General features: G+C 34.0%; 1 protein-coding gene across 1 annotated transcript in view; it reads right to left on the reverse strand.

The window, feature by feature from the left end:
- Positions 1-21289, reverse strand: part of CNTN6 (contactin 6) — a 290431-nt gene that overhangs the window by 25083 nt on the left and 244059 nt on the right. Inside the window, exon 12 of the mRNA XM_057555124.1 lies at positions 17824-17951. Coding sequence (XP_057411107.1) covers positions 17824-17951 — 128 coding nt within the window. The remainder of the gene's footprint in view (positions 1-17823; positions 17952-21289) is intronic.

Consider the following 21289-nt stretch of genomic DNA (forward strand, 5'->3'; position numbering starts at 1 on the left):
GAAGTTTCAAAACAAAATGAAATGAGGACCCTGGAAAATCTTTCTCTAAAGATCACTCATAAGATATAAAGTTTTACCCTCTAGGAGATAAGCTAAAAGCTTTACTTTCCTTCTGGCTTCTTTGTGCTGCTCAAGAAATCAAAGTAGCATTGAGGTTGAATTTATATGTTCATATGGATGAGTGTGCCACTGTATTTTATCAATAGAATGTTTAAGTATTATTCCAACATTTCAAGAATTGTGATTGTTTCCTTAATAAACAAAAAGTAGGAAGTAATAATCTTGAGCTTTAAGGTACATATTGATAAAAGAGTCATGGAAAAATAAAAGCACATATTTTGTTTCTGAATGTAATGAAGAAAATCTAACTCAGTCTACATCAGATGGTGTCTGTGTCTTCATATTTTCATATTTTAAAGATACTCTTTACCTTATTATATTAGACACGTGTACTTTTTATTCTAATTATTTCTGGGGAAGAGTTTAAAGAATGATTTTGTGGACTAAGTCCATTCTTAATTCCAAGCCTTCTTCAGACGTCTCCCACAAAGAAAGGATAAATACTAGCCAGGGTTTCAATAACACATTTTAAGACTAGAGACTATTTTCCTTCTTGTAGTATCTTTGAAAAAAAATATATCGCTAATATCTTATTTACACTTACGGGAGGATGAGTTGGCTAACTGGTTGTGCTGGTAGAGCAAAATTGCTCTGATTTAAAGTTTTGGATCATGCAGTTAAAATAATTTTCAAACATTAAAAATGAAAACCTCTCCTTCCATTTATGGCACCACAAAGTGGTAAAATTAGACAAATCATTCCCTATATACATAGTTTGTCAGTAGTGTAGTAATAATGACTAAAACTTCATGAATAAGAAACATTTGTATTATAGTTCATTATAATGTTTACATGTTCTCACTAGTTAATTCATTTATTAACTAATATTTATTGAGCACCTACCAAATTCCAGCTGTCTGCTAAGTATTGGAAATACAATGGAAGGAGAAGGAAAATAAAAGCACCAAATAAAAATGATGTGGTGCTTGCCTTCACAGATATTTAAGAATAAAACGAGAGGCTGACATTAATCAAATCGTACTCAGAAATACATAGTTACAACTGTTACAAGTGCCATGTATTAGAAGTAAATGATTTTATTAAAATAGTGAATCCTGAGGGATCAGTTTATCGGGAAAGGGTTGCTTTAGCTGACAGTAAAAGGCAAATAGGAGTTAGCTAAGTAAACATAATAGGCAGGGAGAAGTAACTTTATTCACTATGCAGGCAAGAGCATTTACAAAGAATCTGTGCAAAGAAGAATGGTTTGTTGAGGCAAGGCAGCCATTTTGCTGGAAAGAAGCGTTGGAGAGTAAAACAGGAGTGAACGTGGAGAATATGAAGCTTGGTGATGGTCATAGTCAGAATGTAAGCTTTAGATGTTTTTAGGGCCAGCTACATAAATAATTTTTGGGTCGCAGTATGAAATAAAAATGTGGGGTGTTTTTCTTTGAAATTACTTTGCTTTAAAAATAGTACATTACCTACAAAATGTAACAGGGTAATAATGATACATGAGTAACAACATAAACATACAAATTGCAAAAATATATTTTTGATTCAATTTTATATATACATTAAATAATAATACTTTATTAAAGTTATTTCTTGATTGATCATAATATTTTTCTCACTTTTCTATAAATTTATTAGGTCATCAGAATTTGTTTTAGCAATTTTATTTTTAAGTGATTGACATCGGTTGCTCATGGCAAATGTAAAATCGCAAATGCTTTTCGATAATTCTTTATGTTTGCAAAGATCTTTCTGTTGATGCAATTGTTATGGAACCATTGAGAGTATTTTATAGGTTGTGAGAACATTGGAATAAATATCTGATAAATTATTTTGAAATGTGAATCTTAGATCATCTAGAGCTGATGATTCTCAAGGAACAATCTTTTCTAAACAGATTTATCTCTTCATACACATCCCTTCTGTTTAAGTCTGAATTGAATTTTAGATGTAAATTTAAACAATGGAACTGTTACATTCTTCGGACACATCCTGTAACTTGTGGAGGTTTCACGAGAAACTGAAAGTGGCTTAAAGGTTTGTGTATAATCCAGACGCCTGTTTATGCATTCTACTGCTGTATCTTTAATTGTAAGGAAACACTCATTAATAATTGGTTTACCTGGAGATTTGTATAGAAATAGTATTTTTCCCATTGAGTAGCATCGTCTTTAAATTTAAATGTCTATTTCTAAGCCTCTGGAAATGAGCTTTCTAGTGTTGCACACATTTTCAAAATCATGTATGCCAAACTCTTTTAAGAGTTCACATAACTCAATGATATGCCTTATTGCAATATATGTAGGCTTTTATTTCTTAATACTTTACTGACAGAATTTACTGCCTGGGCACTGACAGTTCTTGTCCTGGTGCTCAGGATGAAGAGTTAATATTTGTACAGATGTCACCCGCACATTGTCTGGGCACAGATGAGCAAGCTGACTTCTCACAGTGGATCCTGATGCTGACTGCTTTCTGAGTTCCTTGTTCCCCTGAAGCCCTTGCTGTCATCCCCTGAAGTTTCTACAGCTGCTACCGTCATCACCTCCACCAATTTGTTCCCGGGTCCTGATTTGCTCCCCTTCCTCTGGGCCTCAGCACTCCTGACCGCCATCAGGCATGTGGGTATACACAGTCCCACCTGCCTGCTTGGTGCATGGACCTGAGCCTGTTTGTGCACAAGCTGCGGCTGCTGAACCATAAACACTTGTATGTACTTCCACCTAGGCTGTCTCCTCTGCTCATGGTCATGCTCCATTGTCCCACTAGCTTTCATTTACAAAGCACAAGTTCAGAGACAAAGTGACCAAGAATTTTGAGATGGCGACAGTGGAGCATTAGACCAAACATGAGGCATATCTCAGCACGGGATCCTGTGTGACTGGGTTACAAACTGATGAAACCAGCCCTGGATGCCATGTTAAAAAACTGCCAAAAAAAGAGGGAAGCCTTGGAAGTATGAAGCAGAGGGAAAAAAGGCATAAAGACATAGCAGTATTTGTAGGGTAAAAAAAAAAAAAGGATTATATTTAAAAGAAGAGTCTTCTATGTGGGCAGACTTGTTATTCAAAAACAGGGAATGCATGGTTATCTGAACATAGTCCCCATGTGAGTACCCTCCTGTGAGGGTGAGGGGGTACATGGACAAGAACGCTTATAACTACTGTATCCTCTCCTCACACCACATGCAGACCTGTCCTGATCCTGTGTAGGTGGCTGTCCAACACCCACAAGGCCACTGATTGCTACCCTGAAGCGTTCCCTTCTGCAACCGCGCAGAGCTCTAACTCAGCTAGAAGTTAATACCCCACAGAGACAAAATCACAGTTGCAGAGAATGGGAGAGTGGTTCTTGAGCCGGAGAAACATACACAATTCTTGATGCTATTTTAGGGAAAGAACAAGGAGTAGCTTTAGTTCATTAACAAGTTCTGATTCCTCCTTTGCATACACTTTAACTTCTTAAGAAACTACCACCAGAGAAATTTTTTAAAAAGCCATTCGAATCACTCTCAAGGGGTGGAGGGATGTATATACACACATCTAGTGTACTACTTTCCTGGGAGCGCATACATGCCAGTGGAGTAGGTGCAGTAACATGAGGCTCATTATTAACACTGAAACACTTCTTGGTATTTATGGATAAGTGAGATAATTAGGGCCTGAATTATAACAAATTAAAAAGGAGGAACGTCGACTCTGCTTGACTCTATCATTTGTAAAACTTTGAAATTCTTTAAGGCTCTTTCTCTGAAACAAAATAGAGCGATAGTTATTCCTTTTCATTTCCTATAATTATATTTTTGTTGCCTATTCCTTAAGTATTGATATTTATAGAAATTCTACTCTAGTAGTTTAAAAATTTAGCATGAATTTCCTGGAGAATGTGTTCAAAATGTGCATTTCTCTGCTTCCACCAGAAATACTGATCTGGCAGGTCTGCAGAGAGAACCTAGAAATGGATTTTTTTGACAGGTTGCGTCTTCAGTTGATTTTAATGTGGTCAGTCCAGGCCCATGCTTTGAGAAATAATTGCTTTAGGTTTTGAAATTTGAACCTGAAATTTCTATTTAAGGAAAATCCAAGCTATGTGAAATATATTGCCAGAAATCCACCAATGCTTTGGATCCAGGAAAAAGTCATATCCAGTAAAATGTTATTGATTAGTGATGCTCCAAAAATAAATAAAGGTGCATTTCCCAGGTTATTCAACTTTAATTAATTCTGTATACTTACTATGTTTGCTTTTAGAGTTTCATAGTACCTTTTAGCATATTAAAAGCTTTGAAAATTCCTGTATTAAAGAAGTTTCCTTAATTCTAGTTTTCCTGCACTTACTAGATATGGAACATTTTTAATTCATGTAATACCTCTTAATACGTTTTGGGATATAAAGAATTCTAAGAAACAATGTTTGGAAATATGACTTTCATGGTTGAAGAGGGTTAGCGTACACAAATATATACACACATGTGTGTGTATTTATTTAACATGCATAATACATATATAAATATATATTTAAGAGATAATCACATACATTTGAACTCCGAAAAACTTAAGAGTAGTCGTTAATTTTTTTAAGATAGGAAAACTGGTTTATTGTTATGTTAAAAAGATCCCCTTGTCATTTAAAAAAACATTCTGAAATATTTATAGAATAAATTATGATGTTTATGATTTGCCTCTAGATATTTGAGGTGGATGTTGGGAAAGTAGGTGAGGGTATAGGTGAAACAAAGTTGGATATGAGTTGATGATTATCAACCCTGATTGATGAGTACATGGGTATTCCTGGTACTGTTTTCTCTACTTTTCTGTGTGTTTCTAATTTTCAATAATAATAAAAGAAAGACATAAAGGAAATGATGGGGGTAGTGAATATTTATATACAGAATAGGGAGACATCTTTTCCATTCAGCTTCTAGTGTGAAGAGGACCGACCACTTTTTGAAGGTTATTCTAAGTATGAATGACATGCGTTAATGGAGAGTTCATAAAATTACAGAATTTTAATGTTTACTCTTTTCAGTCTGTTTCAGTGAGATTCAGATCATACGAAAACAGCTTGATCTAACAATCCTATCCTTAAGAAGTACAAGGAAAGGCTTAATAAAATATATAATGCTTTTGATGAATAGCCTTACTCAAATTCACATTGTCAAAATAGACAGTGATATTTCCAGAACCCATCTTTAGTTAAGAGCACCTCAGGAGACATGAAAACTAATAACAAAATTTCTCTCAGAACTGTCAAGCATGATTTCTTTAAACATAAGTGTGGCTTGTTCCCTGTATCAATGGCCAAACACTCTATTACATATCATGATCCCCAGCTACATTTTTACAAGCCAGGGATGGCAATCCATCATGTAATTGGTCTTTCCTGAGCATCCAGAAAATATTACTTTTGGTAACTTTTTGTTTGTTTCTTTTGTACTTTTAACTCAGTTGAAATCTCCATCTGTGAGTGATAATCTTTCAGGGTCATTGTTCAGAATAATAACTGCTCAGGTGGTTCTGAATTACCAATTCCTCTCAAAAGATTGACGAATGAATGTTAAGAAAAATCATCAAATCTCCCTCTGTGCAACATGTGATTCTGCCTTCATTTGTCTATGACATTATTGGAAATGTTATTAAGATACTGATATAAAGGAAATTAGTGTATAAATAACACTTAAAACAGGTGATGAAAGTCTCTGATATTTTCTCTCACTAGTTAACTTGTGAAGACTAGAAATAAAAACTTCTAAAATTTGGTCCTCTTCCTAATTCCCCAGAATCTCAAATTAGCCTCGTATCAACGTATTAACTCTTCCCATTGCTCTTAATTTCTTCTTCAATCTGTGACCACATTGCTTCTGGTTATAGGAGTTTTCATGATCATTTCTTTTAGTGCAGATTTGAGTGATAGGTTCTCCGAGGTTTTGTTTGGTGAAAGCATCTCTATTTTGTCCTCATTTGAGAGGATATTTTGCTGGGATTAGAATTTTATTGGTATTGTCTTTCAGACCATTAAAAATGTCATTCCACTGTCTTCTTGATTCCCTTAATTCTGTTGTTATGTCAACTGTCATTGTCATTGTTATTCTTTTGAAGATAATGTGGTTTTTTTTAATTGGGATGATTTTTCTTTCCTTTGTTTTCGCTACTATGTGCTTATTTAAACTTTCCTTTGTGTTTATCCTAATTAAGGCTCATATGATTTCCTGAATAGATGGCTGATGTCATTTTCAGTTTTTTTTTTAATTCTCTGGAAAATCTTTCTTCAAACTGGTCATCCCTCATCCCTCCTCTGCCCCTTTGGGAACCACAATTTCATGTATGTTAGAGCTATTCACCATCAACAATATATTCTTTGTGTTCTTTTTTGTCTTTCCTATTGCATTTCCTCTCCATATTGGATATCTTATATTCACATATCTTCCTCTTTACTAATCTTCTTCTCTACCATATCTAATCTGCTGTTAAGTCAGTCTGTTTTGTTCTTAATTTTAGCCTTTGTATTTTTCACTTCTAGAACTTCCAACTGATGTTTAATACATGCCATTTCTCTTCTGAAATTCTCCATCTTGTCATCTTTTAAAAAACCATACTAATCACAATTATTTTAAAACCCTTGTGTGATAGCTTCTATATTTCTATCAGCCGTGACTTGTTGCTGTTATCTGATATTTCCCTGGGTTTTGGTCATTTGGTCCTGGCTCCAGCTGTTCTTGGTAACATTTTATGAAATGTCAGGCACTGTGGCTCAAAATGTAAATATTTTCATTTTGTTGTATTTTTCCCAAGAAGACTGACTTTTAAGCAGGCAATTGAAAAAGAGCAGAATCTAGTCAGGAATTGATACAAATTGAGTCTGAAGTCAGTGATTTTAAGTCCTGGTCAATTTTGCTCTTCTTTTATTACTAGGGCATAGTCCCTTAGGTGTCTTGATTCAAGATTGAATTGTTTAGCTGGCCTCATTCTATTTGGTTGATTATGAGCCCCAGTTTTTTCTTTCTGGCACTGTGAGACCACCAAAATTTCTGCTTGAGATTTTTATTTTTAAAATATTTTTACATTATTGTGATTGATATTGGTATGATGTTTGTGTGATAAATCTACTTCAACTAGTCAGGACAGAAGTTTCGCCAATATTATTAACTTTTTGTAATAGATTATGTGTAGGGTTGGAAATATTTAGGCCATTTATCAGTAGCTTTTTAGATAATAGCTTGAACAGTATGATAGTTAATGTCATTTGGAAAAAGAAGTGAGCACTACTTTGGACAGATGTAGAAACCCTTAACATAAAAATATACTAATTGTTTATTCAATATTTTATTCAAAACCATTTAATTAGTATTGAACCCTTACTTTCTTCCAGGTGTACATCAGTGTGAATACTGAGCAAATAAAACAACACTGAACTGAGGAGCCTTTAGAGGATTTCCATAACAGAGGCAAAAAACTCATCTACAATTTAATAGGAACATTCAAGCTTCTAGAAGGGAGACAAAGATGGAATTGAGACCCATACTTCTGAGGCTATGGGTGAGTCTCTTAATTTCAATATTGTTATCATTTTGGGCTAGATTATATCTTGTTGCATGTATGTGTAAGTGGATTCAGAGTGCGGTGGGGAGGCTGTTCTGTGCATTATAGGATATTTAGCAGCATCTTTGGCCTCTACCTACTAGATGTTAGTAGATCCTTCATTTGTGACAACCAGAAATATCCCTACACGTTGCCCTATGTCCCCTAGGAGGCAAAATAAACTTAGTTGGGTATCTCTGTGCTAGAGACACACTTTGGGAAAGTGACAATAATGGTTTAAACTAATGTTTGGTCATTGAAGTTGTGGGACCTGGTTAGATTCTTTACATATCTTGATGCTGAGGCCATTTGTTGGACAATGGGATATGGGGTTTGAAAGAAGGAAAAGAGTGAAAATGACTACAAGGATTCGGCTTGAGCAAGTGTCGGTGTAGGCTGTCATTAATATAGTGGGGATTTACTGTGGCAGGAGCAAGTTCTGGGAGTGAGAATTAGGAGGTTAGTGTTAGGATATAGTAAATTGGAAATTAAGATAAATTGGCAGTTGGATTTGGGATTACGATAGATAACTAAACTGGATTATCGTTTTGGGAATTAGCTTGTAGATTTTGTTTAAAATGATGAGACTGGACGAGTTACCAAGTGAGTGGTAATAGCTATGGCAGAGAATAAATTCGAGGAAAGTTCCCTGTGATATTCCAAATTTAGGAAATTGGTAAGATTCAGAAGAACTAGAAAAGGAAATTGAAAAGGAGTGACTCAAGATGTTAAAGGAAAACCTGAAAATTACTATGTCCTGGTAGCCAAGTGAGAAATGTGTATCAAGAACTGTGTGATCAGTAGTCTGATAGGTTAAGTAAGATGACTGAGAACTGACCGCTGGATAAAACAGTGTGGAGGCTACTAGTCACCTTGTTAAGAACAGTTTTGATGAAATGGTAGGAAAAAAGCCTGGTTGCATGGATTCAAAACAGAATTGACCAGAAAGATTGAAAAAAGCAAGCTCGTATAGACAACGTTTTAAAAGAGTTTTGATATAAAGGAGAAGAGTCAAATATGGCAGTAGCCGGAGGGGAAGTAAGGTCAGAAAATGACAGCTTTTTAATGATGAGAGTAACAATATGCAAGTATGGTGGTGGGAGTGATGCATTAGAGGGGATAATAGAGATGAAAAAGACAAGGGAGGGAGAGGGAGGGGGTAAGGAGAGAGAGAGAGAGAGAGGGAATGTCCCTGAATGTGAGAGGGAATCATATCTAGTGTACAAGTGGAAGATTTGAGTCCATGACCCATAATCTCCCAAATTGTGCTTTCTAGATTACTTGACAAATTTTGTTTAAGCAAAAAATAGCTAAAGCTTGACTTCTTCTAAATATTAGCAGAGAAAAATAGTATCACAATAAAAAATAGGATGTACAACATCCTGGCGATGATAATTGATTACATAGTATTTACTTCAAGTTCTTATAAACATCTAATAAATGATGCCAAAAGAAATTATTTTTCTAAGACATTAATCCACCAAAACAGAGACGAAAAGGGGAGACAAAATTTGAGGAACTGGAGTGAAGTTGAATGACTTCTAACTGGCTTACTGTAAAGGTCAGTCATAGGCTGGCAGTGGGAAGGCTGAGGAGAAAACTTATTTAGCATGTCTTTATGAATTAATTCATTTTGGAATTTATGAATAGGATGCTATTTGGTCTCAAGAATGTTTTCCCATCTCAGAAAAAGACCAGCAAATTACTTTCCTGAGAGGATATGCAACAGAGGGTCTCAACTGCTGGTCACCAAGCACAGTTAAGGGTGGGGGGCTCCTACTGAAAATAGGGGAATTAAGGAAACATGTACAGGGTGAGGGCTGAGATCCATGTGTTGTAACCTTATGCAGTTCTGAGGGTGCTGTCTGCTGGGCCTTTGCTCTGCAGGCAGGAAACCTGGGTGGGAGGTGAGGGACAGTTTTCCTAGGGATCTGATGAGCCTACAAGAGAAGATCCAAATATAGTGACCTTAGAGTTTTCCAAGGAAATATCTTGGCCAGATCATCTAAATGTGAAGTCCAATCATTCAAAAATCCCCACACTTGATCAGAGCTTTCTGTAAGATTTTTAGTGACCCACTTTTAAATATGAGCAGGCAACAGATGCACAGAGTATCTTTGTACACCTTTTAATAAAGGATAGGGATTAAAACAAAGAAAGAGAAGAAAGTAGTTTGGGACAACAGAGACCATGCATAAAAAATAAACTAGAAAAGAGAAAAACTACAAGCAATATTTTCAGAGGAAGGGGGAGAAAATGAGCAAGGCCAGAAAATAAAAGGACACTTAGAAATTTTTTCAAAATAGCAAAAACAAAAATACAATAGAAAGTCTGGAAGATAAAGTTGAGAAAATCACCTAGAAGATAGAGCAACAAAGCTATAAAATGGATATGAGGAGAGAGAAACAAAAGTATATATGTGTGTGTGTGTGTGTGTGTGTGTATATAACATGAGCATGTATATAAATTATATGTATCTAAATATATATATAATTATATAAAATACAATATTATATACGAAGATAGGTAAATAGTTACATACGTACATACATACACACACGCATAAACTCGAATACCAGTTTAGGAAATCTATTAAATAATAGGGATTTCAGAAAAAGGAAATGGAGTAAATTATTAAATTATTTGGGAAGATATTCCAGGACCAAGAACTACGGGTTTCCAGGATGGCAAAGTACACCAAATGCCCTGTGAAAAGGTTGAAAATAAATTTACACCATGGCGCATCATCATGTAATTGTGGGACACTGGGAAAAACAGACTCGTAGAGAGAGAGAGAGAAAAGATGTCACGAACAACAGGTCAGAAATCAAAATGGCTTCAGCTTTTAGAGCAGAGTAACATCTCCAAAGTTATGAAGACTCCTGATTTCCAGTCCAGAATTCTGTTTCCAACTAAACCATCAATCAAATGTAATCATAGTGTAAAGACGTTTTCAAACATGAAAGATCTCAAAAAGAATTGCATTTTTCTTAAATTGTTTCTCAGAAATCCATAGGAAGATGCAGTACGTCAAGAGAAAGGTATGGTGATTAGGAGACCAGGCTCCCCAACACAAAGGTCGATTGATAATTAAAGGAAGAAAGTTGAAATAGAACTGAGGGATGAATTGTTGCCAATTCCGTAGAAAGCTAAGCAAACAAACAAGAAAATTACTAACTCTAGGAAAAGCAAGCACAGGAAAATCAAAGCTAGTACTCTGAAATAAACCCTGTAGAGAAAACAAACAAACAAGGAAATCAGTGTGATAGAGTCTTCAATTCCCCACCTCTAGCAAGCAAGAAATGGAGGAGTTTTTAATCTTTATTTAATACATTTTTCCTCTTTGTACATATACTTACAGTAGGCTAGGTTGTTTTATATCCACTAAAATCTACATGCAGTACTTGGTATTTATATTATATTCCACCATAGGCAGAGTATGATTTAATTCCAATGTACAAAGTAACCATGGTCAGTATATTACAGTTTCTCTGCAGTTACCATTACCCATTTATCTTCCACTTCAATATTTAAATGATTTAGAACAAATATTAAAAGACTACCCTGAACCCCAGAGTAAAAGAAACAAATGAAGAATTGTCTGGAGAAAGTAATTGTCTAAAATTTGAGTTGTCTAAATGAGAAAACAAGTCTAAGTATCATGCAAGGTAACACTGAAAAATTCCCTAGCAAGTAATAATGTAAAATGTAAACACAGATCTTCTATATTAACAAGTAATCAAAACAGAGCCTGACGTCTATTTAAAAAGAGCATGCACTGTAGATTCTGCTTAATGAATTAAATATGCCAACTACTCACTTTCAAAGCAGTAATACATAATAGGCAATGACTATTTATGGGATCATATTTATATTTCCTATAAATAGATAGCATTCGCTCAGTCCTCCAACTGTAACTTTATGCTGGGTTGTAGTAAAATATCAGGTTGAAGTGTTGTGTAGTTTTAAAAGGGATGGAATGAGAAAATTTTACTTTGCCTGGCTACAGGACCTAATAGAAAATGTTTTCTTCTGAACATTTATGTTGGGATAAGGATAGATGAAATGAGAAAATAAAATCCAGAAGAGGAGAATGAGCATCAATCAATTCATTTGATTATTTTTCCCCTCTACACCCCCTTGCCCCACTCCTACCCCATTCCTTTTTTTGGCTTGAAAGAATTTGCTAATAACTGTTTCCTTGAGTGTTCAGGATCCACAGACCTAAAACAGAGCTTGCATCTTTTTCTTAATGTTGTAATGACACACTTTTTTCCTAAAGAAATGTCACTAGAGCTTGAGTGACCACTGTGCTCGTTTAGAAATAGAATGCCCAACTAACACAGGAGTCTAATCACTTCCTTTAGCTTCAGACTGGCATCAAGAAAAAAATTACTGAACTTCCAATTCCTAACCCAGTACTCAGGGCACAAGTGTGTACAAGTTTGGGAAGGAAACTGGAGACAAAGATATTTATAATTCAAGATTTTTTTTTTTTTTTTTTTTTTTTACTACACAGGTTAAACCTACTGTTGGTAAAGTTTTGTTTAGTTTTGTTCATTTTTAATAAAAACAGAAGGTTGATAGCTAGTGATTTAAGCTGAGTGAGAGAAGCCAGATGCCAAAGAGTATATTCTGTATGATTGCATTTGTATGAAATCTATGGCAGAAAAAAATCGTAACAGTACTTGCTTCTAGGACTGGGGTGGGGGTAGGGATTGATTAAGAAGAGGCATGAGGGAAGTTCTATAGGATGATGGTAATGTATCTTGGTAGAGTTAGGGGTTACGCCGGTGTACGCATTTGCCAAAATTCAGCAAATGTACACTTAAGACATGTATTTCATTATATATGTAAAGTTTACCTCAAATGATAAAGATATAAACAAATATTGAACTCTATTTAACAAAGGAAAACTGAAGTATTTAGGGGGAAGTACTAATATCTGCAAGTTACTATAGTTTTATTTTCTTTGAACTTTAAACAATGTCATGTAAAAGTGTCTCATGTAAGTATGATTACATAAATTTACTAGAAGGGAAAAAAGAGTTCTGCCACTTAATAACAAGGGACCTTGGCAAGTACTTTCAGATGTCTATGCCTTAATCTCTAATGATCATCTGCTTCAAAGTGTTGTTCTGAGGGTTCAGTGAGATGATATACATAAAGCAGCTATAACAGTGCCTGGAGCAGAGTATGTATATTTAATAGAGTGTAGTTAATGATAATAATAAAGAATACAACATCAAACAGCAAAAACAAACTCTTTAGGATTTCATGCTAGTTAGTAATTGAACTAGTTAATCTAATTTCAAAGTTTCTGCTTTTCATCTCTTTAAGAAGTGGTATGTACTCATCTGTCTGGCCTCTTTATTTGGTATAAAGCACAAGCTATACAACCCCCTATTTTTATTAAGAATAAATAAAACAAAGCAAAATTTTAACCAATAATAGGTTCAGTGAAAACTTTCTTGCATAATAAAAAAGTGCAGACTTATAATTCATTAATTATAATTAATATATAATGTCCTTTACATTATATATTATATAATATATATTTAAAAGAAAAAAGGCTGCTTAACATGCCTGGAAATTTCATCTGAGTGATATGTGCTACATTTTTAAAAGACTATGAACTAAATTGTTATGAAGACTAAAATAATATTGATATTATTGTGTTTGCTTACATGAAAGCTTTTTGTTTGTTTTCTCCTTTATACTTGAAGAGATTATGGAATTCAGGTCTCAAGAACTCAGCGTTATTTTCAATACTGGAGGGGGGAAGAAAACTTCATTTCTAGACAGTATAAAAACTCAGTATATATTTTTTCACCTTAAGAATACTTCCATTAATAATTTTTAAATCAAAGTCTTCTTTCTATTAAATGTTTTAATTCATTCTTGTAGAAAATTGGAATGTAGAATTAAATATTTGGGGAAAGATATTAGCAGTACTGGGAGACTTCAACCACTACAAAAAGATGGATGTATTCCATTGTGTCTTGTCATTTCTATGAAATTGTATTTTTGGTTTACTCAGTGAAGCTGGGCTTCTGGATACAGCTGGGCTCAACACCTGAAATCTTTTAAACTGCAGTGTAAAGCCACAAAGCCTCCAATTATCTACCTATCTAGATATTTCTCTTAGTAAATGTAGAACAATATTAGTGAACACTCTCATTCTGCTGGAGAAAATGGATAGGCCACTCTCCATGCTGATAAAATAAAGACTTCTATCACAAAGAATAAACAACTAAATGAGCAGCAATAAACTTAATTTGCACATTAGATATGCTTTTCCAAGTTCCGACATTTCAGTTGAAAATAATGCTGAAGCAATGAGGCCTATAATTGGACATACAAAACTTCTCTAGTGGGGAAACAAAAACAAATGTTGCCTGCAAACAAGATCATTTTTATAGCCTGCTGTTACTCTGCTTTTTAATAATTTTCCAAATGCCAGATCAAATAATTTCCCCTTTTATGTGATTTTCATACACCTCTTAGTGTATGTACACATTGTAATTTTACTAAGTCCCCCAGACTGAAAACATTTAAACTCCCTTTCCTTTCCATTCTCTGTCTGTGCCTATGGAACATGTCCTCAAATTACACTGGGCATCTGCCAGGGCTCTGGTAAGGCTGGTGCTAATTGCACTCCCTGTGTTGAATAGCAAATTGCTTTATCCTGTTGCATAGTGGAATAGAAATTTCCAACATACAGTGCAGATAACTTCAGAATCCTCTTGACACAGATAAGCCATATCAGCTAAAAACTAAGCTGGAAAATATCTTACTCCTGTAACTATTATCTTTTTACATGTTATCTAACAACAACATTTCTTGCATGACTGAGGCAGATAAGTAAATTCAAAGAAAGATGATTGTTTTATCAGCTTTACTGAAATTTCTCATTTGCTCCTTACCACCCTATTACCAGAAAGGTCACTGTAAGATTTTGATTTGAGAAATAAAATTATATTTGACTCTATAATGACAATCAGATGAACATTATAGACAAGAAAATGCAAACATACAAACACACACAGGTGCACACACACACATACATACATACACAGAGAAGTATTAAATCGTCTTAACAAACAGCCAAATGGCTACACTCTTAACAGTCAAGAAAATGTTTGAATCAATGCATAGTATTATGATTCCTTCTCATATTAAAGCTTCAAATTTGTAGGTTATAAAATAATAATTTTGGCAGTGATACCTTTAACATTCCCACATGAAAAGGAACTAGAGATAGCAGTCTAGTTAAGAAGCTGTGCTAATGATAGACTTATCTTAGAACTGTATTTGTGTAAAAATCCCACAGTTTAATAAAGATTATACATTACAGATCAGTAATAAAGCAAAGTTTCTAAAGATGCTTTTATCCATACTGTACACATTTTGTGTTTATGTAGTTTTTTTAATGTATATGTTATTATGTATGTATGTGTTTATTTATATTGCATATGATGGTTACTGTCAATGGCAAAGAAGCAAGAAATCCCAAATCCCTTTAAAATGGCACATGGATATTTCATGAAGGTTAAAAATAACAAACACAATTTCCTTCCCATTACTAGATATAAATGAGTGAAAATAACTTGATATTCATGCATATTGACATAAGCCCTTTTTGCATATGTAAATCATCCTCTGGTATTATGCTGAAAATACCAGAACAGTGAGTTCTCTGCATGAAGTCTTTCAGATTTTCATATTTGTCCCCCCTTTCAGAGTGTGGGGTTCTCTATGTATTAGAATAATGTAACTACAAACCGTAAAATTGGGAAAGTGATAGCATTTACAAGTTTGTTATTTGCCTTTGATGTTCTTTATTGTGAAGTGTTCTAACAAGAGTACACCCTGAAAAATTGAAAACTTGTAGATTTTAGAGCAAGGAAGTCAGGATGGAAATTATCTCTGAGAACTAAGGGGAATGAGGTGAGATCCTTTCACTCAATCAATAAATATTTATTGAACACATACAGTTCCCAGGACTGTACTAGAATTCGTGATGTCCCTGCCTTCTTTATGCTTCTTTTCTAGAGGAAGGAAAATAAAGGGAAAAAAATACATGTAAATAAGTGAATTATATCCTTTGTAAGAAGATGAAATGTGCCACAGAAGAAGAAAGAGTAGAAAAGATAAAGTTGACCAGGAATGTAGATTGAGATAATTTTGTTTCAATAGCTCCAGCAAAAAAACACTAGAAATAAGCAAAAATATATCAGTTTTTTAACTGAGTAATCTTAGTTATTTTCTTACTCATAGACAGAGTGGAGTGCCTGAGGATTATGGTGTGTTTTGTGGAACATCCCAAAATACATATCAACTTGATTCTATCTTGAGAATTAGGAACCTATTTAGTAAGAAACATGGCTATGTTTCACCTCTACAATATCCAAATTCCATAATTAGAACTAAGTTAGTAGCTGCTCCTGAGTTTCTCACATTTATGTGAGTCTTCTCCTTTTACTTTTCTTCCATTAATTACTAATTGTGACAGCATTAAGACAGCATTTAGCTAAAGGCTAAAGAAACATTTGAGGAAAAGAAACTATCCATTTAGCTCAATCTATTAACTTTTTTTCTTAGTCTCTGAGGTGAAAGCATCCCCATCATTGTATTTTAGCAGGAAAATTATTGGTCCTACTCACCCATCACCAGTATTCTACCAAAACTTTCTTTGAGAAACTACGTTTCCACTACTGATGTCTTCATCCTTAAAATTTCATATTTTAACTCCTCCTGGATTTCTCCATACCTGTAAGAGTTAACTGCAATGCCTTTTTATCCTCTACCATATTTTAATCTTCTGCTGTAATAAAAATGAGTGCATACCACCTGTAGTTTCTTAATTTGACATAAGGTAATCTCCTCTGTTTTTTTTCCTGAATGGACATGTTAGTTCTTCAAACATAAGGCATTCACACTCTTTAGTACATGAGTATTACCAAAACTTTGCTGGAGAAATTCCCTATTATTAAATATAGCTACAGCACATTCCTTGAAACATTAAGTCCATACCTGTCTTAAAAACCTGATGACAATACAATCTTAAAGAAGTGAAGTTTTTCAAAATATGCTACACTGGTTGAATTTTGATACAAGTTCTATCATTTATATTTCCCCTGAGTGTTTCAGACAATTGTTGGCATAATGTAATAGTCTTGAGATAAAGTTGGGAGAAATATCTTCCAGGGATAAAGATGAGTTTATTTTCCTGGAGACATTTTAAAGGATAGTAGAAGTATAGCAGCTAACTACTTTTTATTGTATTTAATCATTTTTAATAGAAATGATGATAAAGCATCAATTGCTGAATTTAATCATTTGGGCTTAAGTAGCTGCTCAAACTCATCTTTCAAGACAGTCATTTTTGTCATCCAGGAGGCAATAAAATGATAAAAGTGACCTGGCTCCCCCTAAACAGACTAGTTTTATGCGCTGAGGTTCAATAAAATAAAGTAGCAAAGATGGGGAATAGATGCATCTAATGCTAATTATGTCCTTTGGTGATATATGTAATTGCATTTGGATTGATACTAGTTTAAAAGTCTCAAGACTAAGGTATGCACTTTTACCATCTGAAGTTGTGTGAGCGTATGTGTTTACTGTGATGGGAATCTAATAATAACTCAAAGAGACGCTAATGTTTTAATTTTTTTTTTCTTTGCAAAGAACTGCTTATTAAGGTGAAGGTAAGAGAGTCTGCATTTCACTAGTTATGTACTTAGAGTTATAGAAATAAATGAACTGATTATGCACTTGGCAGCCTTACATCCAGGTAAAACTTTTACACAAAATGAGTTTCTGAAGGAAACTTCACAAAAAAAATATTATCCACTGACGTCAACAAAATGTCCATGGCTTCCCCACACTGAGGCATCTGTGGAAATCCAAAATTTTTAGTTCAAGTTTTAGTTTTGTCTAATTACCCGCTGGACAGCTTTTCAACTGCCAAGGTATTCACATCTACCATGTTATTCCACTGGCAAAGTGAGCATGCTATTAATGAATATGGGAACACAACTCTTAAATAAAATGTGAAATCAAACATTTCACATATACAATATGATACAGGGTTGACAACTGTGATAGAGGTCATGATATGCATACATATCTCCAATGTTCATCAAGCACAATGAAGATAGTAAAATACCTTTTACAACTAGGCTGCCAGTGTTCTTGGCAACACCAAACTGATTTGTAGCTATGCAAGTGTATGATCCGGCATCCGACCTGGTAACGTTATGTATCTTGAGGCTGCCATCCTTCAGGATGAACACTCTAAAAAGAAAATGTATAACTAACATAAGTAAGGCTCTTTAAAACTGGTAAGTCTTAACCACCTATTTTCATTTTAAAGCGTTACTGAAACCATGGGTGCGTTTGTTAATATGAATGTATTCCTTTCCTATTATCCTGCTTTTAATTGTGAGCAATCTGTGAATCCACATATTAGAATAAATGACATTTGCTCTTATTCTGACACAGTACTGATAATTATTTTGCTATAACTTGAATTATCATTGCTGATTTCAATGCACATTAAAAATCAAATGAGTGCTTGGTGCTACAGTGCCCATTTGCTTGATTAATAACAAATGCAACTAGTTACTATGCATTTTGAAAAACCAACTCTGGTGAAAACTGAACTTGGCGTTAGAGAAACGCAAGCCCAATTTTCACATTGTTTACTCTGTGGCTTTATAGACCAGTTTTTACTTAGGACTTTCAGCTACCAAACAACAGGGTTTTCAACCATGACAATATTTGCCTGTGCTAGCGAGTTGAAGGAACCATCCATGGGGTTCCATAGCCAGGGGGCTCAGGCCATCTTGTTATGTGGCCTGTCCCATTAAAAAGAGGAAGAGAGAAGTAAAATGAATGAAGGCTTCAAGAACCAGACTGAATTAAATATTCCTAAAATACATGTATTCATATAATACGCAATGGAGAGAGAGCTATTTAAGAAGTTCCAGTCTTTCAAAAAATGATTCGTATGAAGTTTTCTCTGAAACTCAGAAATAGTCAAAAGCAAACATCAGAACAGTGTCGTAATCAAGGGAACCCCTAAGATTGGTTTCTTGACAAAATCATCATCAAATGTTTTAGTAAGGAGACAAAAAATGAAAAACAAAACAAAACAAAACAAAAACCATGTGCCCGATTTTATGTCTTATAAATTTAATTAACGACCTTTTAAAAATACAGCTCTAAGAACAAACACTAGTGGGTAGTCAGAGTTGCAGAAAAATAAGCAGTGAAAACTCATTTGTAATGACAGCGATTTTAAAGGAATGAAAGGAAAGAGAGTTGGCATGCATGTCACATCCATTAACAATAACAAAACAGTATTTCTTTCATTGCAAACATATCATTGTTTCTAATATGTGTATTACAGGAAATGTAGCTAATATAATTAATTACCCAATTTGAAACACAGAGAACATCAGCCAACTACAATTTGTATGAAACCAGCTTATGATGTTGGGTGTATTGTCAGTGACAAGTTCCATATTCTGTTGTCAAGTGAGTGGAAGGGGCCACATCTGGGTTTAGAATGTTCCATGGCACATAATCAGATTTCTTTTAAGTCATTTTCTTGGAGTATTCCCCAACAGTGAACATTTGACATCTTATTTAATTTCTGAAATGTCTAGATTTCTTGATCCCAGTTTATACTAACAATCGAATCATACCGTTATTGACACAGTAACAAAGCTATTCTAGTATGCAGCAAACTTCTGGCCAAAAACAATTCTTCACCTGATTCAATTAGAAGAGGTCAGTGTGAGAAACATTTGGGTGCATCACTGACCTCTAGAATTTAGGAATAACTAAGAATTTCAAGCAACACAGAAACATTAAATTTTGGCCAAAAAACATTTTAAATGTTAAAGAAATATGTATCTGCTGATAGCTAAAGGCTGTCAGACAAACTTCCCAGCTAGTAATACCAATGTTTATATGTCATAATTTTTCACTTAGCTTTCAGAAAAGGACAATTCATATAAACTGTGGTTTAATATTACCCTAAGTCCACCACCCTTTTCAGGCTCATTGTGTATGTTCAGTAATGTTTGTTAAATTGAACTGAAATCGTCATCATTGAAACTGATTATTTCTTTTGAAATCTTAGTCAATCAATCGACATTTCTCAAGCTTCAGATAATAAGAAGACAGACTAAGACTAGGAAAAGTTAAAATCTGCTCAAGATTAAGCAGCTAATAAGCATCAAAGAATGAATTGAAAATTATAACTGAGTATCTCTAGTGCTCATGCTCTTTCCAGAACCATCACTTTGCGTCACTTGTAGTAAATAATTCTGCATGTTGACTATGACGTTCAAGAAATATCTGCTGAGTCATCATTAGAGGCCCTTAAGATGGTCTTAGGTGTTTGCTCCTCAAAATGTGGTCTCATCCCAGACCTACTGAATCAAACTTTGCATTTTAACATGATTTTCAGTAATTAGTATGTACAATAAAGTTTGAGAACATTGCTCAGTTCATTATAAATCGAACTTTAGTCTGTAAAGATTATCTTTATGTCTAAGTAAGAATCCATTTTGTTTTCATAGATCAATATGTAAAAATGTGCAAAAGAATAAAAAATCTTAGATTTAAATGTTTTATGAAAATAGCCAAACTAGTAACCAAACCAATGTATCATTTATTAAAACTAGATGATTAAAAAAGTAATTCTCCCTAGTGCCCTAGGATATAGAAAGCCAGACATTTAACTATAGAGATTTTATAACATAATAAATGGTATGAATATTTCAACTTACTATTTTTTCATTAATAAGAGATGTTAAAATATAGTAAGAAAACTTAATCTTTAACAATGTAGATGGTCTCAAACTATCTAATCATAGCCCTAAATTTATGCAGAATAATTAAACAAAAACTATTAAAGAAAAGTGAGAATTTCCAGTTCTCTCACATACCAAAACACGGCTTAGTAGAAATTATTAAAAAAAAAAAAAAAGAAATTACACCCAATTAACATCAAACTGTATTAAGAAAACTGAGCAATTGACGTTTTCAATGATAGGGAAGGATGCACATGTAAAAATTTACTGGAACATTTTAATTGATAGTTTTGGTAACATTCATAGAGAAAGATAAAGACTGACTTTTTCTATCCTTCTTTTGAAATATTCTAAAAGATATTTTAAAATAGTACCTGGAGGGTTCGAAAGGATATATTAATAAAGTACATTAAAATATTGTCTTTGTTCATACAAGACTCTCTGGTATTTAAAAACAAAACACAGCCACAAGTATAGATACGCTCGGCTAACTGAAAACCTGAGAAAACACTCTGGTGATAAAAATGGAAATTTGCATAAATTATTAGCAAACAGAATATAAGTTACAGAGAAGAAAGCAAAAGACAGTGAAGTGATTGATTACATATAATACAGATATATATGTAAATTAGCACTTAATGCTGAGGTTACACTGCTAATAGACAATAGATCATAAAAGCATATATGAAAATATCTGGTACCATGGAATATGGTAAGGCTTCTAAAAACTTAATAGCAATTTTAATGCCTGATTGGAAACAGAACAATGCTAAGACTTTTTTCCTTCTAAATTTACTCAACAAATAT

The sequence above is a fragment of the Balaenoptera acutorostrata genome, chromosome 10, assembly GCF_949987535.1.
Source record: "Balaenoptera acutorostrata chromosome 10, mBalAcu1.1, whole genome shotgun sequence".
Lineage (NCBI taxonomy): Eukaryota > Metazoa > Chordata > Mammalia > Artiodactyla > Balaenopteridae > Balaenoptera > Balaenoptera acutorostrata.